The sequence below is a fragment of the Tachypleus tridentatus genome, chromosome 1 (assembly GCF_004210375.1).
Source record: "Tachypleus tridentatus isolate NWPU-2018 chromosome 1, ASM421037v1, whole genome shotgun sequence".
NCBI classification, from domain to species: Eukaryota; Metazoa; Arthropoda; class Merostomata; order Xiphosura; family Limulidae; genus Tachypleus; species Tachypleus tridentatus.
Window position 1 is genome coordinate 47,154,658 of NC_134825.1, and position 23,475 is coordinate 47,178,132.

The window sequence follows — 23,475 nt, forward strand, 5'->3', positions numbered from 1 at the left end:
TACACAACGTTTTATGAAATAATTTGCAGATTTAGTGATGCTATCACGAGTTTTTGACTCTCATAGTACACAGTAGTAAACTTATGAAGACGTACATGTGGTGTTGTTTCTCCCTCTTGGCTAAGATAAAGCATAGTTTGTTGTGTTCTGGCTATTTGATTGCATTCATGTTCTTTGTTTTCAGAATAGATACAAAGACCTTGTCATCAGTTGAATTATTCTCATCACCTTGATCAATGGTACTAGAACAGTACCTTGCTTTGTCACTTAAGTTCTTGGATGACAAGGGTTCCTCAGAATTATCTCTAGACATTTTATCTTCATCACTCTCCAAAGGAATAGCATAATTAATACTTCCTTTTTTCCTTCTTCATGCCTTTAATTTGCTCTATGGCTGTTTCCTACCTGCATTTTGTGCCATTTTGACCTGGGTCTAAATTGTTGCATCCACACTAACATTAAGGGTATTTTCCATAAGTACTGCACATATGCATTTAGAAACCATTTTCTTCTTTTTCCTTTATTAATGTTGCTTTATCATTACAAGATCAAAACACTTACTAAATACTGATAGTATGTAAATACCTGTTTTTTACCAGCCATAAATTAAGTTTTTGCAAAGGGTGTGGCAATCTCTTGCTTTTTGTCCAATCAGGTTTTGGTAAATGTGTTAGCCGATAAACAATCTAGAATGACTTGAAAAATTAGGTTCTGTAAAATTTTGGGTGTCTGGCCTGTGGAAGTATGGTTAAAAAAAAAAATTTGGGAAGGCCCCTAGACCCCCATATGGTATGTTTTGTATGCTGATTGTGCTTTGCATAACATATATCAACATTTGATTTCACCAATTAGACCCTTTCAAATATTCTGCTTATGAGCCTGCAACTGTATGTGAAGAAAAAAATTATATTCTAGAGTGTTTACAAATTCAAGAAAGAATGAAAAAGAACTTATGTAAAAATGCTGTAGAGTCGGGTAATGTCGCATGAGAACTGTGGAATTGTTCATTTGTCATTAAAAAAGCCTCAGAAATTTAATTTGGAACTTTTTTAAAAATTTGAATTTGTTGATCATGTAAATCATACCAAGTATATCGTAGTATAACATCATAATAACATAAACAGTCAAATTGAGGTCAAGATAATCAGGTTTTTGTAAAAAAATCTGAAATAAACTAGAAGCAGTGAAATTCAGTTAAACAGTTTTATATATCCTAATTCATAAATGAATGATACATTCAATAACACATTCTATTCTAATAAAGTTATGAGACATACCTAACTATTTGATTATATAAGTAAATGGAAATTAATATCCACTGGTCCAACAAAATACAACATTAGTTAGTTTATAAATATTAGAATTTTATACATTAGTGCATTTTATAGGTTATAGGACTATAAAATGTATTAACTGAATGACCATTTTACCAAAATGGTCATTTTTCTTTATTTCAAAGCAGAAGTAACCTGAGTGTAAAATTAACACATGTATTAGTAAAGAGGTTGTGTTGTAATTAGATCATTTAACAGTTTAGCCTTCTGCTAATTGATGAAATTATAAACAGGATAACTTTTTGCATGTGAAAAAATTTTTCTATCTTTAAAATTAGTGCGTATATATATATATATATATATAGGTATAAAACAAGGATAAAATGAGGAAAGTTGTTCTTACTTGAATAATTTATGATTACTAACTATAAGGTCCTACTGTCACTAGATCAAATAACTGATACCAAATGCAAACACTTGATGTCAGTAGATGAGTTTGTTTACTGAAAGACACCATGTGTACTGAACCAAGGGCCACTATCATTTGGTTAAATCTAAATACAGAACCAACTGTCAACAGCAGGTTACAAAAACCAGAATTCTTTTGACGTTATATCATTTCATGATCTCGGAAGAACTCTTGCTTTTAATTGGGAGAACATATTTTACTAAACCTTAATGTCATTACCATTACTTATTTCGTGGGAGAAATTTTTCCATCAGTATTTACTGAACTGAAGAGCCACTGTAATGAAAATTTGCTGTTAATAGATAAACCTTGTATTTCACTAAAAGACTTGCTGTTAAATTATTTTAAGAGTGAAAAATAAGAGAATTTTCTTTGATGAAAGGATTTATATTTATTGAACCATTAAGCTTGCTGCTGTTATTAAGTCATTCATGGTTACAATACATGAAGATTTAATAACTATAGAATATTTCATGTTCACAAATCAAAGTATACTAGCATTACATCAGTTCATGCTTACTAAAGAAAATTTGGAGGTGATATTTTACTGAATGTAAAAAAATCTTACTGTTGTTAGATTATTCTTATACATAGAACAAGAAAATTTGCTGTCACATAACAATGTTTTCTAAACACAAGCATTTTGTTATAATAGGTAGGCAAACAGTTTATAAGCACAAGGAAGAATTTTATTGATGGTGGAATACACTACATGTTTTGAAAAACATTGATCTGTCTTCAGGTATGATCAGTGCTAAACAATACAGGGGATTAAATGTAATGAAAATGGTGTCTTTTTGTCTTTGTAACAATATATAAAACTTTAATTGCTTTGAACTGATCACACATGAAGAAGATGGCCCGATATTCCATCAAAACATTTGTGTATTCCTCCAATAAAATTCTTCCTTATGCTTATATATTACTGTTTGCTTATCTGTTATTATATTAGCACAGTATGCTTTCTTAGTTAAATAAGCCTTCCGTCATTATGCGAGTTCATTGTTATAGAACAAGTTCTCTTTATAGTGAGTGAAATATGGTTGCAAAACTCAAAGTTCTGCTGTCAAAATATTTAATTTTTAGAGGAAATATGCCAAAGATATAAGCCAATATAACAGCGTATGAAGACTTGAAAAAAATAATTCATTTAACATTACAGAACACTCTGAATTCCTGTTGTCAGTAGATCAAATTCAGTGTAACCAAACAACAGTGTTACTTCATAATTACAAGTGTTTTCATTTATAGCAGCACTAATGCCTTAAAAAGTTAATTTTGTAATGAACTAGGTCCAGTTTCAGTATATGAATTCTTGATTACAGAGTAAATTGTCAAAGTAGTTTATACTTAAAATATCTGAAAGATATTCTGTCAACATATCATGTAATAATTACAGAGTTATTTCAAAAGATCTCACGACTGCAATATAAACCATTTGCTAATTTACATTAATTATGAATATGCTGCAACTAAAACATAGTGTCATAACAATTCTTGAGTACCATCAATTAGTAAAGCATATCCTCAACACAATTCAAAAGTTACTTATATAAGTAGAACATAAACATCACTGGGACTAGAGTGCCTTTTATCGTTCTAACAAATTATTAGAACAAGTCTTCTTGTTATCACAACATGTAATGAGAACTAGCACATTTTGTGATTAAGCACATCATGATTAGAAATAGAGTACTTTTTGCAAAAGAGCAAATGGTTAGAACTAAGTACTTTTTTCTTATTAGAGCGTACGATGAGAAATAATGCCTTTCATTGTTAAACTGTATCATCATCAGAACTAAAAAGCCTTTTGACACAAAAATCATCGTTACAGTCCATTAATAAATTATCCAGTGATTAGATCTTCAGTACCTCCAACTGTCAATAGAATCTACCACACCCATCTAAGGTCTTAAAATAAAACATTGCAATTACAGGTCTGAAATGGCTTTCTTTAATAAAGCATAACACTTAAACCCTAGAATAAATTCAAATTTTTGGAGCATATAATTATGATACCTGTGATATAAATAGAAATCTGCAATGCTTATATTTAGAGTATCATCTTGCAATGTATCTTAAAATCATGAGAATATCTTCTGTCAGCAAAACATAACATCATTAAATTACCTTGTATCATTAAAGCATATCTCCACAATAACTAAAATTCGTTTAATCAGTAGTGTATGACTTGGAACAGGAATACTTTCTTCCACTAAAGAATATCAACTGAGCATATCATCACTAAATCTAGAATACTTGCTGTCAATAAAGCAAGCATCTGTTATAAATGACTGTTGAAGCTAGAATACCTTTTTTAATATGATATATTATCATTAGAACTATATACATAATGTCAATATAAATTTTATTAAAAATGTGTATTACCTTATTTTATTGCAGTGTATACTACCTCCAGCTTCCAAGGACTTTCGTAAATAGACCAAAACATTAGTTATAGAATATCTTTATTCAGTATAAAATGTTATCAAATCTAGAATACTTTTCTCGATATAGCAAGTTATCATTAAAATCGAAATTCCTTATGTCAATTGTCATTTAATGATTCAATGTAAAATACCTTGTGTCAGTAAAATGCGTTATGCCTTTCCAAGACCTTTAATGAAAAAAAATTTGTTTGCAACTAGAATACCCAGCAATGAATACTATTAAAAAAGATTAGCTTCTTCACCAAATAGTAATATTTAAATTTATTTACAACTTACAGTGTACTTTAAAATTATCACATCAGTGACTGAGACATTGTGTGTGTGTGTGTGTGTGTGTGTATATATACTAACGAATAAAAATTTCAAAATATTCACTGCAAGAGGTAAGGTAAAGTTAAATGTATAATGTTATTAGGGCTAGAATATTTTCTATTGATAAAGTACATCATTATATCTAGAATACATTCAGTTAACAGAATATATCATCCAAAACTGTGGTATATTTAGAATATATTTTAACAATATCTAATATAACTGCTTATTAATACAGCATGGCATCATTAGATATAAATACCTTTTCTTTGTATAACTTATGAACACCATAAGAAGGATTGTGTTTGTCAGTAGAAGATACTATAATCAGATTAAACTTATTTTTTATCCATAGTTATTATAATCACTAAACTATGATAGAGCATACCATTCAAAGAAGAATACCTTCTATCAGTAGAACTAAAATACTTTCTTAAAATACAGCATATCACCATTAGATTTGTAGAACATGCTGTCATTACAGCTTTCCAAGATTTTTCATGGATAGAACAAGTTATCTACAGTTCTTGCTTTCCATCTATTGCTATTATGTCTGTAATTGTAGTTTTTATTAAAGGATCAAATCATTAACATAGACTTATTGTATCCTCTTCAATTGGTTATTTCAGGATATCTTTAATTACTACTGCAAATTCACAAGATTTGTATTTATGAATTAGTCAATATTTTTCAAATCAAAGGTCATACTATAAATTTATTATTTAATGAATTCCAAAACTTATATCTTATCAGCATGATTATATAATCAAAATTATGTTTTCAATGCATCAGTTCATTCCTTAAAATTAAAAATATATTAGAGAATACATCAATTCTTTATATCAAAAGCCATAAATTTTGCTGCCAATATATTGACCTGTGATCAATAAATCGCAAATCCTGCTGTTAATACTTCAATTCATAGTTATAGAGACATAAGACCTGATGCCAAAAAAATAATTCATGGTTACAAAGAACTAGAAATCTTGTAGACATTACATTATTTCATTATTACAGAATTCTAAATCTTCTTAATATATTTGTTCGTGATTATGTAACTCAAAATCTCGTTAACAATTCATCAGCTCAGTATGACAGTTCCAGTATTTCTGTTCTCCACAGAGCAATTCATGAATCATAACCTTTGTAAACATAATTTCGTAATTTTGAAACTAGCAATCCTGCTGTCAATAAATAACTTTATTAAACCAGAAATTATTTAGCTAATAAACCAATCACTGACATATAGAACAAAAACAATATTGTAAATTTATCATTTCATGGTTAGAGAAACTAATCCTTTAAATACTATTTGTTTGTTTTTGAATTTTAAGTAAATTTACACGAGGGCTATCTGCGCTATTTTTCTCTTAATTTAGCAGTGTAAGACTAGAGGGAAACCAACTTGCCATTACCACCCATCGTCAACTCTTGGGCTACTCTTAGTAGTGGAATTAACCACATATTACAACGTTCCCCACAGATGAAAGTCGAGCATGTTTGGTGTAAGGGGGATTCAAACTCGCGACCCTCAGGTTACAAGTCGAGCCTTAACTTAATTTCCAGAAAATCGTTAACTATAAAATTTAAATGTACAGGTTTCGGGGTAAAGAACTTCACCTGTAAAAGACTGATTTAAATTTATAGCTAAATGACATTCATTGATGCAATTGAAATAATTTTATATACAATAGGCCCAGTTTTGCTAACTGCTATCAAATTACGTATTAGTAACTTATATTTGACACATTCTAAGGAACAATTTTGGTTTTTAAATTTTATTTTATATCCACGGTTTCGTCAAATTCTAACTGTACGACTTTCCTTGCAATATGAACCTGCATATGTTTGGTGGAATATTCATATACCGTAAATTCCGGCATATAAGCCGAAAATTTAACACCAAATTTCAAGTTTAAAAATCCATCCTCGACTTATACGGCGGTGACGTTTTTCATGACATGAATTCTAGTAAATTCAGATTCGAGAAAACCATCGCAAATCAAAATTATATGATATGACATATAGGTATTTATTTATAAAATAGTAAAATACTAGTAATCCTACTCAACATGAGATCGATCAAACACAAAGTCCCATTCCTCACCATTCAAATGGTCATCGTAAGGATCCTCTTCTGGAATAATGTCATGCTCCACTGATGATGAGGGGATATCGTCATCCTCTTCCCATAACATATCATCCTCCGTACCGTCCATCGTATTGGTAATTGAGCATTTTTTGAATGAGTTGACAACGATTTTTAGATCAATAGAGTCCCAGGAATCTTTTACCCACTGACACACTGTAGGCAAAGATGCAGCACGCATATTTCCGGCGGCAGTGTAAGTTTTTTGACCCAATGCCATCCACTCATTCCACTTGGTGCGCATAGAATCCTTAAATGTTTTATTTAACGATACATCCAGAGGTTGCAGTACAGATATTAATCCACCTGGAATCACCGCCATATCTATTTTTTTCGATTTTAATGCTTTTTTCGTAGTATCCGTTAAATGTGACTTGAACATGTCCCACGCTAACAACGATTTGGGTTTAAGCATGGCGCCTGGCCGACGGGCCCACACTTCGTTAATCCATTTGACACATCCACTATCGTCCATCCATCCTTTTTCTTGTAAATGAACCACGACTCCTGGCGGAAACTTGTCTTTTGGCATCGTTTTTCTTTTAAATATTATCATAGGGGGCAGTTTCGTTCCATCGGCGAGGCAGGCCAATACGACGGTGAAGTGTTGTTTTTCGTGCCCTGTGGTCTTCACCAGAACTGTCTTTTCTCCTTTTTTGTTAATTGTAGTGTTGCCGACGACATCAAAAAACATGGGCGTTTCGTCCATATTTCCAATGTGAGCCATATCGTATTCATTTCGTTTTCTTTGATTGATGACGAAGGTCTGGAATTGCGTGATCTTGTAGTCCAAATCTTTCGGTAGCTGTTGAACAATTTTTGTCTTTTGACGAATGACCAGATCATGACGATGCATAAAACGAGAACACCAACTGACTGTTGCCTTAAAATCCATGCTGTCTTCTTTATTCTTAGCTGCCCATTGTAAAGCTTTCAGTCGGATAAGGGCTCTTGTTACGATTCTGCCACATTGACGTTCAGATAACACCCATGTCGCTATTTCCTTCTCTAATCTTGGCCATTTTTCTTGATTTTGACCACGATTCGCACATTTGGTTAAGGGCAATTCTTTGATAGTGTTTTCTGCCTTCCTCCAATCTCTGACCAATTTTTCACTTATGCAATACTGCCGAGCTGCTGCGCTGTTGCTACTGTCTTTGGCTGCTTGAACGACTTTTATCTTGAATGCTGCATCATATTTCATCCTTCTTCGTGGTTGACTGGACATCTTGCTTGTTTAACGATTTATAATTATTTAAAAAATTTGTCACTGAAATTTGTAACTGACATTTTGAAACTGGAAATTGAAACTGGATAGACAGTTAAAAATTCATTCAGAGCCGATTGGTCAGCTAATTTCCTAGCTAAGCGTAGCAAGGTTAGACACACCAGATAAAAGAAAATCAATAAATTTGTCTAGACAGGAATACCGTAAGGTGCATAAAACGTGACACTTCTTCTTTTAGTGAAAGCCTTATTTGTCGAGCAAGCATGTCATGTTAGCCAATCAACGCAGATTTCTCACTTTACTTTGGCAAACGAAACGTCACGTGAGTGAAAGCGCGGCGAAGCGCACGAATGAGTCAGCAAAAATGAATTCTCAGAACATGTAGTGACAGAACTTTTGCTCTCTATTGTAAAGTGCAAATCTGTCATTTTTTATGCCGACCAGAGGCGAGGCGTAGCTAGTCACAGCAGATAATAAGAATTCTTGAAAATGGCGCCGTCTGACAAAGTCTGCTGATGACGCAGTTGATTATTGAATATCACTTCCTTAGCTTCACCTCGCCGCTGATGCCGACTGAAATATTCCGACCAAGCGATTTGAGCCAGAGAAGGGGGTCGACTTATACGGCAGGTACATGTCAAAATCATGATTTTTAGGCCAAACTTATAGACCTCGACTTATACGCCACGTCGACTTATACGCCGGAATTTACGGTACTATGAAAAAGACAACATAATAATTTAAGTATTTTAAAATCTGTTCACTGGGTAGTGCTGAACTTGATAGATTTTTATATATTTCTGACACACATTTACATCTATAATCACATTTAATGGACAAAATTTAAAATCGCACAATTTATTCTTTTTTTTTCAGATAAAAGCCTATTTATGTTGCCTCCGAGGCTAATGATAGATTTTTAGCATCCAGGCCTAGACATTTAAGAAATTACATTTCTCAATGAATTTTGGACGTAAAGCTTTGGTGTGGTGGTAGTAACATTGAAATATATATTACGTTATTTGTTCTAGATTAAGTAAGTGTGTTGCCATTTTCCCGCACCTTCGTAAGGTTAGAATGGGTTTTGAACGCATATCAACGAAACTTAGCAAACACGAAGAATCGAAATGATTTAACAGAATGAGCAGTTTAAGTTAATAACTAAAAAGTAACAAAAGTGTACAAACAGAGAAACTGGAATGTTCGGTGCAAATCTATCTTAACTAAAAAATATATTTGCTGTTAACCATCATTAGGCTTACTGCTAGCTAGTTCTATTTCACGAAACATTATCCCGTTAAGGGGAAGCGAGTGTTTTCTTATAGCAAAGCCACATAGGGCTCTCTCCGAAGCCCACTGAGGGGAATTGATTCCCTGATATTAGCGTGTTATACGTAGACTTACCGCTGTACTAACGAGGGGTTTCCTGTTAAGGGGTGAAAATAAGTATAGTATGAATACTTTAGAAGCATCAATAAGCCTAAGAATTAAGAAACGATGAATTCTGATATATCTGTAACTAGAATAAAATAAATTAATACCTAAATAAATATTGGATCAACGTGGATTGTAACAACAAATTTCAAATTATAATATTCAGTCGAATCGCATTGAATATTCATTGTGTATTACACATTGCGAGAGCGCTTTATCTTGCCATCACAGCTATGAACATTTCAAGTAATTGTCAATGTTTAGGAGCAGAAAATAATCTCTTGCACAAACATCGTGTTCGTGCATGATATTAGTACTTATGTAAAGTAATATTTATTTTACTTGCAGCTATAGTTGTATCAACTAAAAATTGAGTGGAACTGTTGATGAATGTCTCGTCATTAATGGTTGAAATGGGAATAAGAGAAAGTATTATTACGTAACACATTTTATGCGCTGCGTAAGAAAAGGACAAAATACTCTGCACATTCCAATAAATGTTCTAATATTTACCTTTTTGATATGACCTATCTGATTTTATCAGTTATAATATCTTGTATTTAAATATAAGAATCACAATGTACATATTGTGGAAGTACATCACATTAGTGTTTATCACAATACCAGATACAACACACTAAAGAATGATAACTTTCAGTTCATACGAAACGATTTCGCAAACAAAAATAACTTTGTTACACCAGAGAATGCAATCTAGAAAATAATCATAGCTTTTCTAGGTTATAGAACACACTATATCGTTCAACAAGATAATTGTTTCAGGACACAGTAAATAATCTGACGTGACAAAAATTATCTCAAAAGGTTTTGCACTAGAACGAGATCCAGAGGGAAATTTAATTTAAAAGTAAAGAGGTTAAGTAAAGAAGTAATGATGGAAAGAGGATAATTTAACTACGATATCAGACCTACTGCAAAATATAATAATTTACTATGAATAACTGTTTAGTTAACACGTGAATATATCCTAATTTTGGAACGTTCCACACATTATTAATTCAATAAAAATATCTGTATATAGAGGCGTGTTAAATCAAACAAACCGTACTCTATCGTCTATGGTGTTAAACTGATGGGTTAAGTTAAATCAAATTTTCAAGAAATATTTTGAATAAAAAAGTCCTAAACAGCTTATTCTTTATTATTTTCATTGTATGGCTTCATATCTTTTTAAAATGAAATAGTCCATTTCTCACCTATAATTAAATACTGGCTATGAGTTTTCTTTTATTTATTTTATGTTTCAAAATCTTGAATGCCCTTTTGTCAAAATTTCAAATTAAACACTAAGCTAGAATAACACTAATATATGTTTTACTGAGATCACAGTGTCAAAAACTGACTGTTAAAGCAGATTTTAAGTTTAGAAGGACACAATATAATGCACAATAGCTTATAAAATATAATTATATTTATACAACTTTCATAACATATATATATTCACGGTTTAACTGTATGTAGTAAAGCTACGATCTTTAGTAAACACCTAACAGCACAAACAGTTAATTTGAATAATTGCCATAACCTTATTTTCATATTTCAACCACTTGGCATTCGGAAACACAAGTACATCCAAGCCAGATGACATCTTGTTTAACAGCTTCTGATGTTTCTTATTTTAAACATAAGCAGACCTTCGGTAGCGGAATTCTCTTTCAGAATCCTCATCCGAGAGAAGATTGGCCAGTACGTAAAGCCGCTCCAGGTCATCACTGTTACTGTTGTCATATAATTGGTGATGTTTAATGATCTGCCCCCACTGGCCATCATCATCAAAACTCGATGTTGGAGAGGATCTCTTCTGGCTTGGCAACATAAAATATCGGTAGTCAGTGGGGTAAGGGTAGGAACGTCGCGCCATACTTATTTCTCTGTATGGGCTGTTCCACATAATCTCGGGCTCGATAACCTCTTCATCTGTATCAGGAGTGTTATAAGCGTAGTTTCCTGAGTAGAAGGGCGATAAATGTCCACCATCTGGTGAGTACGCCATCTCTGAGTTGTCCACTTCATTAGCACTTAATGGATGCTGCTCTTGATAAGGTACCTGCTGTATAATATTAACATTTTAACGAGTTCTTATCAACAATATTGCAACACTTAAAGAGGATCTCATTTAATTAGAGCGAATTCACACTTGTTTTAAATCTTGTAAGAACAGGAGCTACGTAATTAAAACATGAGAGGAAATTTTTGTTCGACGTTGTTTTTTTTTATCTCGTCCACAAGCTTTCAGCGCTTCGGTCAATATTTAATGATTGATACAGTCATTAGCATATAATACATTTCAATCCTTGTATCTTTTTTTTTTGAAAAGCAGGAAGTTCAGCAATCGAGTTTTTAACAATAATAGTTTGTTTGTTTTGAATTTCGCACACAGCTACTCGAAGGCTATCTGCGCTAGCCGTCCCTTATTTAGCAATGTAAGACTAGAGGGAAGGCTGCTAGTCATCACCACCCACAGCCAATTCTTGGGCTACTCTTTTACCAACGAATAGTGGGATTGATCGACACATTATAACGCCCCTACGGTTGAAAGGGCGAGTATGTTTGGCGCGACAGGGATGCGAACCCGCGACCCTCAGATTACGAGTCGCACACCTTAACACGCTTGGCCATCCCGGGCCCAACAATCATAGTGTATATTTACAAGTTCTATTTGTAAAAAAGGTGCACAATGTTCACAAAGATCTAAATACTAATTAAAATGATCAGAAACTATATAATTACAACATTCTGGAAATGCAACACCTAAAGGTTTTGATACCTATGGTGGCCAAAGGATAGTTAGTTCACAGTGTAGTTTTGTGCTTAACTACAAACAACACCTAAAGTTAAATTATTCGATAAATCATGTAACACTGGATGTTTTGTCCAAGACTTTGTTGAATTTCCAGCCGAACCAATGAGTTTTGACATCAGGCGAGAAGTCTCGTCGGCAACTACATGGTTGCAAGATGCTTACAATCCAGATACTGTTATGTTTCTTCTAGTAGGAGAACCATACCAAATGGTCAGTAAAGAAAGCTTTGTAAATAAATATTATTAAACATTGCTATGCATTCAGATGTTCCTGTTTATATAAAGTATAAGTGAAATATAATAATCACATGTTAACGTAACATTGCTTCAAAATTTATGTGAGGATACAACTGTTTTGAAATGGTCAAAAAACTAATTTTTCTGAGCCTAATGACTGAAATATTGTATGTTTGATTTGCATTGAATCATTTTTCGGTTATTTATGTAATGACATGTTTTTAGTACGATGTATTAAATTTTCTCCTGAAAAATGTAGTGTTTGTTTTAACATATTGTTACACAAATGATACTTTGGTGAACTAATGAGATTAAATGATATAGTGTAATGGAATTTCTAATTTGTGAAGAAATTTTTAATATATACATTTGAATAATTATAAAATTATGTGATTTTAGTCTGGTACAAATTATTACATACTAAAATTAATAACATATTTTACCGAAATGGTTTCTCTCTGTGTTTTACAAAAGTTTATAATTCCAGACATTTCAAAACTATTGACCTTTCATTCTGCTAGTTTTAAAAGGGTAAAGGTTTGTTTTTGTGGCCACGTGACGATCTCTCCTGTCAATGTCTTTTTGTATTTCCTAAAATCAAAGTTTATCAAAGCCATTTGAATTGGACCTCTTAGACAGTATTAGTGTGAGTAAAAAATCTGTGGAATATAATCATTATAGACGTTTTAATTTATGCATAAATAAAAATGTTTGTTTATAAGATTTACCCTAAAACCACTAAGTTTTATGAATGTTTAACTACATAGTATATTTTGTACTTCAAGTGAATATTCTGTAGCAAATAATAAAATAGTAGGTGACTATTTAAAATAATCTCTATAATATTAAGGTGATTGGTTAAACAGTAAATCTTTCATTTATCATATTTAGTTAGTGCAAAATAATTTACTACTGAGTTTGTTAACTATTTGTTAAAATTATAGGTGAAATGAAACATAGTTACATGCATAGAGGTTAGTATAAATATACGTTCAAACGAAACATTATTACTAGTAAAACGCGTGTTATATACACATAGATCTGCTTATAAAATGAAACAGTAAGCTTGTATATCAAATTATTATATATTATTTAGATATTTAAATAATCATACTATTATGAAACATATGTCCTTCTCAGGACGATAATTATAAACATATAATGCAAATTAATAACAGAAGCAAAAATTATACTATAGTGTAGTAAATGTTTACTGAATTGAAACTTAAATTATTATGGGCTGTAGAATAATAATATTACTGTCTCGTTCTATATTTATACAAACGAAGCATTAAGTATGATAAAATCCTTTCTGGAGAGATAATTTTAAAAGCATGTAAAATAAATTATTGACTATGCTGTAGTATTTGCTTCATTTAAATAATGGATAAGTTAAGAAATGAGACAGATAAAAACCGACGTAATACACTATACAATAATAGTTTTCTCGTTAAAATACTGGTTTTACTTGTAACTTTTTAAGACATATAATTAGATCTAAAAGTGTAAATATAATGTTGATGATGTAATCACATGTTCAGGAACTTTGAGGTATCCAACCATGAGTTCATCAGTTTATTGAACTATCCGTTTATGGAAACACTATTCGCCCAAGCAACGCTAACTTTAGTAACACAATTTGCTAAGTAACACCGTCCACCGATAGAACCTAAGCAACACAGTCCATCTAGTAACATTATCTGTCAAGCAATACAATTAAATACATAAATGAAAACTATAAAAAATAAGTTGGAGACAAGTTAAAACTTGAATAAAGTCCTATGGAAGTATAGTAATATTATTTACCTAGAGATACATCATCCGCCTTTGTAAAACACACACAATATGTCAGATCTTCCGTCCATAGCAACACTACCTTTAGTAACACAATCCATTCACAGAATCTTAGTAACATCATCCGTCTACAGAACATTAGTAACAGCATCTGCCTATAGAACCTTGGTGACAGCATCCCTATAGTAAAATGCCGTCTGGTATCGAACTGTGATATTATTCATTCTTAGAGAGCAGGGTCATCTTGTGCCACTTTGTGAAACTATGGCGTCATCATCTCTATCCCTCTACCCTGAGGCATTAATCAGTGCTTGTGTCTGAGTACCTCCTGCCCTAATTATTATTACCACTGTCACACCAGGGGACTTTTTGTGTTGGCTATGCGGCTAATATAAAAAAGTCAACTACAATCACGAGTCTACACATTGGTTACTAAGATATGTAGACCATAATCATTTAGTTAAATTAAATATCAGAATAAAACTACAAACCTCATACTGTTTTTCCTGGTCCAAAGCGTCCAGCCACTTAAGTATTTGTGCCACATCTGTGTGGCGTTTCAAACGCATGGCTCGCCTGGGAAAACGTCGAGAAACGTCTAACATCTCTTCCATGTTGTCTCTCAAACTCCGTTTTCTCATATAGCTCCTCTTTCGACGATAGATAGCGTCCCTATAGTCATACGGCCTGTATTGTGAGTATTCATCTACAGTAAAGGAGAAATGAGACAAATAATGTTAAACTTTATAAGTTAATGTTCACCGGTAAACCATAGCGTATTATGTGGATTGTACTTATTAAAGCTAAATTATTTTCTTTACCCAATTTTAAATGTGGTTAGAATAAACAATTATTTCTTATCTGATTGGAGGAAAAGTTAAGCATCGTACAACCAAGCGTTAATTATGCTCTTTATGAATAGGACTTCGCAATCGCCAAATCATTTTAACGGTCTAATGAAAAAATTTTGGGGGAGTATGGTTAAAGAAACTTTCTTACAAGATAATGAAATTACAAAATAAAAAACAAAACAAATAACAACTCCTGGTTGGTGTAGAAACTAACATATATAGGTCTACAGATGGGTTTAGAAACCAACATGCTGTGTTTAATGGTAAACACCAAGTAAGCAATTCAGGCTAATAGTAATATTTAGTCATTATGTCTCTCTAAAGCACTTTATCACTGGCTAACACTTTTAAGCTATATGAAAAACACTAGTAACAGAACGCACAGTTGAAACACATACACAATCTTATTGTATGCATTATCAGATTCATGGAATCTTAACGTTAACCAATGTATTCAAGTTCTACTACTTTCTAGTAAAATTGTTAAACTCACCGTATACATCTGTACCTAAAAGAGATCCAGCAGTTCTGTCAGGTTCGGGGCCGTAAGGTTCTCCGCCATATGGGTTTGTAACACTTAATACAGAAGGGGTGTCCAGATAACCAAAGACGTCGAGATGTTTGTTCGAGTTGTATTTTTGGTTTTGTTCACCATCGTTCAACAGTTTTTCCCCACCTATTTAAATTTAATAACTATGCTTAATTGTTTATCCTTTAAATGTTTGAAATATATGTTAACAAGAATTTATAACTGCATTTGAAACACATTATTATTCACGAATACACACACAAAAAATAATACCCTCCAGTGGCATGTCTGCAGATTCACACCGCAAGAAACCGGGTTTCGATACCCATGGTGGGCAGAGCACAGGTAGCCCATTCTGTAGCTTTGTGCTTAATTACAAATAAACACAAAATATTCAACATGGAATAGAAAATTATTGAAGAAACAAAATAATAATATAATGATGTCGGTCATGATAATATCAAACATGTTCTGCTAACATTACTGAAAACTCCTGAAAGATGTAAAACATTCCCGCAATTACATAGAAGAAGAATTAGGAATCAACATTATAAATTCTCTTAAGAATCTTAAACACCTGAATCAGATTTTCTTCTTCTAATTCTTCGTTTTTCAAGAAAAAAAAAAGTTCAGAGACCTTAACTTATCCCCAAGTGACAATCTTTCTATACCTGATCTCGTCTGAGTAGCCCTCCTCCGAACTCTTTACAACAATTCAATATTCTTTTTGAGGTAAATTGCCCAATACTGTACATGGCACTCCAAATATAGCCTAAAAATGACATATACAACGACATTATAACCTCTTTAGACTTACACCCAATACTTATATAAATACAGTCTAAAATCCTATACGCCCTGCTATTAGCAACAGCACATTGCTTGAATGGATCAGGAGACTGATGAATGAGAACATCAAGATCATTTTATTCCATAAATATTTTAAGGTTTTTCTTATTGTAAACACACTCATAATTCAAATTGTGCCATTGCACGTGTATTACCTTGCATTTATGATAATTAAAAATTATCTACTGTTTACTTTCCTAATTCACCAAATAATACAAACCTTACTATAAGGCAGTAGCATCTCCCTCACAGCCAGCAACACCCAAACCTTAATATTTTCAGCAAATGTAAGTAATTTAATGATTGTGTCATTCTTTAATCTGTGTCTTTAATGTACATCTAAAAGAGCAAAGGCTCTAACACTGAGCTCTGAGGTACCCCATTTTGGACATTAATTTAGTTTGACTGAGCTCCACTTATAATATATCCCTTTGCTTTCTTCCATCTAGTCAGTTTTCTATCCAACGATCCAACCTATCTCCATAATCACAGAAATATTTTTTAAAGCAAACCTTTTATGTCGCACCTTGTCAAATACATTCTGAAAAGTCAGACACACAAATCTATATTCAAACTCTCATCTACATCAGCAGTTATCTCTTCAAAGAATGTTGAAACAACAACAACAACAAAGTAAGTCAAGATTTTACCCAAGGGATACCTCTCTGACTAACCAATAAAATTTCAGCTTTGCTAAATAACTTTGCATGACACCTATTATCATATTTTCAAAGACTTTTCTCACTACTGACGTAATATATTTTCAAAGACTTTTCTCATTACTGACGTAAGACTAATAGCTTATAATTACCGAGTCAATTTCATCACCTTCCTTGAAAAGTGGAATAGATTAGCCAACTTCCAATTTACTGGTGTCTGCTCATTATCCAAGAATTTAAAACAACGGTAGCAAGAATTATAAAATAGTTTGTATAGTATTTAACACATTGTTTGTCAGGAGAGAAAACATATTTATTTCGATAGGCTAAATTTATAGAAAGGGAATTTCAGAAGATACCAATACCAAATATTTTCCGTTTCCCATTTAACTAATTAAAGTGAACGATACATATGTTTTATTCTAATGAAACTTATGAATCAGAAAGTATACTATTGAAAGTGCTTCAGTTACATGAAAAGGTGAACTTACTATGACTGTGGAGAGAGTACCAATAGAAACTATACACTGATGCAAAAATACGTGTGTGTTTTCAACATACAGTAGTCTAACCTTCTGTGCTAAAATATTCTCTTCGTGTTTTTCATTTACTTGAGTTTTCATAAGTAACAGATGTCTAATACAAGGTTACACAGGCTCTATCGTAAAAATTCTGTAACAATTTAGGCATTGATGTCCTTAAAACTTGATAAACTAATTTAACTCAGACGTCCAAACTCATGGGAAAATATGTGATACCTCGTCATCATTATAAGGATAAATTGTATTGTATTATTTATAAAATCAAACAGGTATAACTTGTAAATATAATTATGTCAATATATATCATTCAGTTTTGAAATTTACAAAGTCGTTGATTTGTCAACACTCACTGGAACGTTTGTCAGTTTCTCCTTCTGTATTTGAGGTGGAAGTTTCTTCGTTACCAATTGATTCTGAATCTTTATTTGAATTTTTCATAAAGTCATCAGTTGTTGCTGAAGGCTTGTTTTGTTGGTTACCAAACATGATGTTCTCTTCTGAACGTTTTTCTGCAACATATATTATCATGTTCTTAAACTGTTTGTTTTAACCAAATAAATTTAAAAAGCATACTTGCAGGCGCACCCTTTTCAAATATACGTATTAAAATTAATCAATACTTTGAAGTATGATTGTTCTAAAATTTAAAAGTGCATTAAATCAAATATTATCATATGTAATTCGCGCTACTCTGTGATATTTGAAGAAAGCATAATTACAAAATTTGATGCATCATCGTTTCAGGTTATCCCTGTATGTGACACCAAATGTAAAACAAGACATTTTTATCTTGAATTTAGTTTTCTAGCATCATGGATTTCGTAGCTAGTTGTTGATGCTAATTGGTTGTACTAGTTTATATAGACAAATATTCTGCTATTTAGTCTGAATTTCTAATTTTGTCTTTCACAGTTATTCAATAAAATGAACATTTGTAACCAGACATATTCAAAACCGTGTAATTTTTAATAAGAAAAAAAGGTACCGCTCAACATATTATAGTATTAAAAAAATAAGAAAGAAAAATTACCTTTGGTCTCTGAGCTGTTAGATCTTTCTGCTGCTGTTTTGTTTTCCTGGATATTTGGGGCTGCTGTTGCAACGAAAACAAGCCAAAAGACCAAAAGTGTGCTGCCAGCAAGTCCTAACTTCATATTGGCTGAATATAATAAACTACAGATAAATAAGTTATCATTCATGTCAATAAAGAGTTGTCACCGGTCAACTCTCAAAACAGGAATGGTTTTCTATATATGTAAACAAGGTAATGCCTTTCATTCATTTCAAAGCCTCTTTTACTTGTGTGCCTGTTTTAAAGTCCGTCATATCACGTATATATTTGTAATATTTCTGTAACAATTTCGATAATAAAATGTCATTTAAGTCCATTTTATTATTCTATTTATCAATATGTATTTGAAGTTTGTTTTTTTTAAGCTTAAAAGCAGTGAAACCTACAAAATTGTTGAAAGAGAGAATAAAACAAAGTATTTGATGGAAAAACATAAACTTATTTTGTAATATCAACAGAAAATGAATTCTGAATTTTTAAATAAATGTATATACATGTGTAATTATATATTCGTACAAAATTAAGAAAAAGATTTCTCAGAAAAGTAAATTATTAAATTTGGAAATACATGCACATATTTATATTAATAAAAATAAAATTAACAAAAATAATCTAATGTCTCTCTTTTCTTACTTTGTCATTTAAATACCATGAACGTAATAAGCACTTTTTTCTTTCTTTCGAAAAATGTAAGCTTTCAAATTAATTCAGTTTGGTTTGCTTTGAATTTTGCGCAAAAATACACGAGGGCTATCTGCGCTAGCCGTCCCTAATTTAGCAGTGTACGACTAGAGGGAAGGCAGCTAGTCATCACCATCCACTGTCAACTCTTGGGCTACTTTTTTACCAATGAAGAGTGGGTTTGACCGTCATAATATAACACCCCCACGGCTGTTTGGTGTGGCCGGAATTCGAATCCCCGACCCTCGGATTACGAGTCGAGTGCCTTAACCACCTGGTCATGTCAGGCTAATTAATTTGAAATATCGCACGTTACTTAGTTGAATGTACAGGCATAGATATATTTTGATTACATTCACAAGAGTGTTTGATCACATTACAGTACGGATCTTTGACAAATGCATAAAAACATTTTCTAGTCGAAGGCTAGAAACTCACTTTCAATGGGTTGATATTTCGATCTCATCAAACATGTTCAATTAAAGTTGACGTATATCACTTTTCGTAGCAATTCAGGCTGTGCGTGCAGGTGTACGATGTCTTTTGCTAAGCGACGTCCGTCTACGATTATGCTTGCTCAAATGTAATTAAACAATCGCTGATATGGGAACTTGGTATATTATCTCCTGCTATGAAGCCATATAAATTTAACCGGTATAGTTCTGACGTCAGTAATTTTGTTTTACGAGCTAGCTTAGAAAAACTCTTCATGGAATACAGAAGAACTAAACCTTACTTACATCCCAAAGTTTGAGAGCTAGCTTGCAGAAACGTAGTAATAAATCGACATTGTACGAGTCAGAAATGAGATTCGTGTTATTGATTTAATTTTATTAGATTATGTATCTATTACCATATTGGCCCCATTATAAGTCGATTTCATATATAAGGCAACCCCCAGTTTCAAAAATCATGGGAAAGAAAGAACACGTGTTATAACGTCCTTTTTTTTAGATCCGCAAAATCATTACTATAACTAAACAGACTGCAAGTGGATGAGTTGCGAGAATTGGCAATGATCTTGAGTGAACATTTGGCGCGCATGCGTAGGTGGATACTATCTGGACACATAGAAATGCGTCAGGCTAGGTTAGAAGGAAAGGGCCTGTGGTCAGCCGCGATTATAAGGCGACAATGAGCTTTACAGCCCAATTATTAATGAAAAACGGTATTTCATAGTCTGATTTCTTGTCGTTAACTAAATGACCGTTTTCACTTTGACAACTGCAAATTAAGGTAAATGAAACTATTTGAAAGGGGCGATGACATTTTCCACATTTATTTGAGCGACAAACATAGTATTGTAAAGGGCAAATCACTGCTTCTTATTTAACTATTGCTATAGGTATTATACGCTTGAATAATCAACTGTCCTTATTTAAAAGCTAACAATTTACAATAAGAGTTAAGTCATTATCTGACCTTATATAAAAAAATCTTACTTACAGTAAGAGTTAAATTGTCAGTTCTTTTTAAGTGTAGGCTATCTATAGCAAGAGTTAATTAAGTAGTGAGCTGTTTTTATTTAAATATAAGCTACCTATAGCAAGAGTCATCACACGTCATTATTTAAACACAGATTATCCATAATAAGAGTTAAGTCACCATCCGTCCATATTTATATAAACAAAGATTATAACTAGTGAGAGTTAAATGATCAGTTGTATTTATATAGACATAGATTACCTATAGTACAAGTTAAATCGTCAGTTGTGTTTATATAAACATAAACTTACTACTAGTACGATTTAAGTCACCAGCAGTCTTTATTTAAACGTAGAACACGTATATTAGAAGTAAAATCACCATCTAGCCTTATTTAAACATAGAATACCAGTTGTGAGAGGTAAGTTACCAGTTGTCCTTATATAAGCGTAGACTATCTATAGTAAACATTAAGTCATCAGCTGTCATTATTTATGTATATACTACCTATATTATTAGATAAATCGTCAGTTGTCCTTATATAAGCATAAACTACTAAGTAAGACTACATAGGAAGAGTTAAACCATGATACTTCTTTCTGTAAACATACACTACCAATAGTAAGTGTCAAGTCACCAGCTGTCGTTATTTACATGCAGGTCATTTGTAGTTAGAATTAAGTCACCAGCTGTCCTTATTTAAATGCAGGTCATTTGTTGTTAGAATTAAGTCACCAGCTGTCGTAGATTGAAATAGACTACAATGATATTTAAGTCCCTACAAGCTTTGTAACTTGGTACTGTCAAAGCGTTGACCACTTGTTGTCCTTTTGTAAAGAATGACTGACTATTCTAAAAAGAAAGCTACTTAATATTATTTACAAACAGCTTTTCTATTTAGAGAATGTAAGGTACCGGCCGTTTTTACTTAAAAAAGCCTGTTAGTACCAAGAATAAGAACACTATTATTTTCTTATGTCTTAACTTATTACATTTACATGCACTCTACCATTTGTATATGTTGCATTATAACAATGTAAAACTTACAATTCTATATGTAGGAGTTACTTTTTAAGTCGTAACTTTCTACTTCTGTTATCTCCAAATGTCTATTTGTAAGTTATACGCCAATTCGTAATGTTAATCACATATCTGGAACACAATTCTTATCTTGGTTTATATTTAACGTCTTTGATATGAAAAAAAAATCACAAAATAATTGATTTATATCTTTAACTTGAGTTTTTCAGCACATTACATTTCGGATTTACCCCTTCGTCACATGCATAAGATTAACCGTTATATAGAATATCGTTGCGCAATAAACTATCAACTTATTATTCTTTTTAGATTTTATTTCATGGAGTAAACCTTATACCCAAATAGTAATCCTTTAATTTACTACTAACGTTAAAAATATTTAGCATTATATGATAATATTCTTTTAAAGCTGCTGTACGTTACCGATAAAATTGGGGAAATGAATCGGGGTTGTGTAGCTAACATATGGATAAATAATGCACTGTTAAAGTGACAATAAACAGAAATACTTTGATTCCTAAGGTAAATAACAATGTTAGACGTTACACTTATAACATTTCTAACCTCTTTTTAATATGTTTCAAACAGTTTTCTATTTTAACTGAAGTAAAGTATATATAAAATAATTTCTTTTTCTGTTCAGCTTCGGCATCCTTTTGGTACATTTGTCATATGAAACATATTTAATTTCAAAGTATCTAATTCTTAACGTAATAAAAGCTTGTCTAACTTTAAGCAGAAAGATATTTGTTACTTGTGAGAATAAAATTCTAATGGTTTTATCTTACCTGAAAGAAATCACGACCTTTTCTTCTAGCCTAGGTCCTCAGGTCTGCTGTGTCACTGCAGTGCCATCAGATCTTACAAGGGAAGCCACCCACGCACAACGCGCAATTGCTCCAAAATTGCATGTGAGCATGCTCCAGGTTGTTGCCATGGCAGCAGAATGTCGATATCTGACTTTTACTCATTGCAGCAGTAATGAACTTTAACGGAATTTTGACTGCATCCTGCTCAACCCGACTAAGTTATCACAATTTGTGATTATAGAAGTAACTCATCCAGAGAATGGAATCAATCAAAATAACTATTTTTCAATAATAAGATAGACAACATACCTGTAAATAAACAGTTATTTTGAATTTCAACATCCATACATGTCTTATGAATTACACGATTTCTAGCATTTTCATGAATATTTTTTGTTAGTCTACAGGTAGAATTCTAACTTTTAATCTAACTGAATATTAAATCTAAAAAAAAAAAAATCAGTTTTCCTGTGGAGAGCACTTATGTTGCTTCATTGCGTGTCTTTAATGCTTTGTCTTTGATACATTTGTTTGATTAAGGATTCTAGTTTTGTAAAACATTGAAAGGATGGAATATTCTCTAAAGAAAACACGTTTTTCTATTCATTTTTTTTCCATTACAGAAAGAGCTGTACATTAGCAGTAAATTCTATATGTATTACGAACCGTGGTGTCTGTCTGAGGGATCGTCTGTCTTTCGTTTGAAAAGCTGCGCACGCAGGCAAATCTCAGTATTCACTTTTGAAATCACGAAGAAAAGAGACATGAATAATATCCAAATTTTATTTAGCAAGCAGGATATTCTACACTAAATTGTTAGAAATTAATTAGACTAACGTCCATATTT

The 23,475-nt window shown here is 32.2% G+C and overlaps 1 protein-coding gene across 3 annotated transcripts; it reads right to left on the reverse strand.

The window, feature by feature from the left end:
* Positions 1-9,906: 9,906 nt before the first annotated feature.
* On the reverse strand, positions 9,907-22,742 carry LOC143247621 (uncharacterized). 3 transcript variants are annotated; one of them, XM_076495971.1, is made up of 6 exons: positions 22,608-22,742; positions 18,631-18,773; positions 17,951-18,109; positions 15,515-15,697; positions 14,662-14,876; positions 9,907-11,387 (listed from the first exon to the last, which is right to left on the reverse strand). In XM_076495971.1, the coding sequence occupies exons 2-6, from the start codon at positions 18,752-18,754 to the stop codon at positions 10,956-10,958; spliced, it is 1,113 nt and encodes a 370-aa protein (XP_076352086.1). In that variant the 5' UTR covers positions 18,755-18,773; positions 22,608-22,742; the 3' UTR covers positions 9,907-10,955. The 3 variants fall into 3 exon arrangements, with proteins under 3 accessions (XP_076352086.1, XP_076352094.1, XP_076352077.1); XM_076495979.1 differs by having other exon boundaries at positions 9,907-11,384; positions 18,631-18,759; positions 22,608-22,713; XM_076495962.1 differs by having other exon boundaries at positions 18,631-18,759; positions 22,608-22,713.
* Positions 22,743-23,475: the final 733 nt, after the last annotated feature.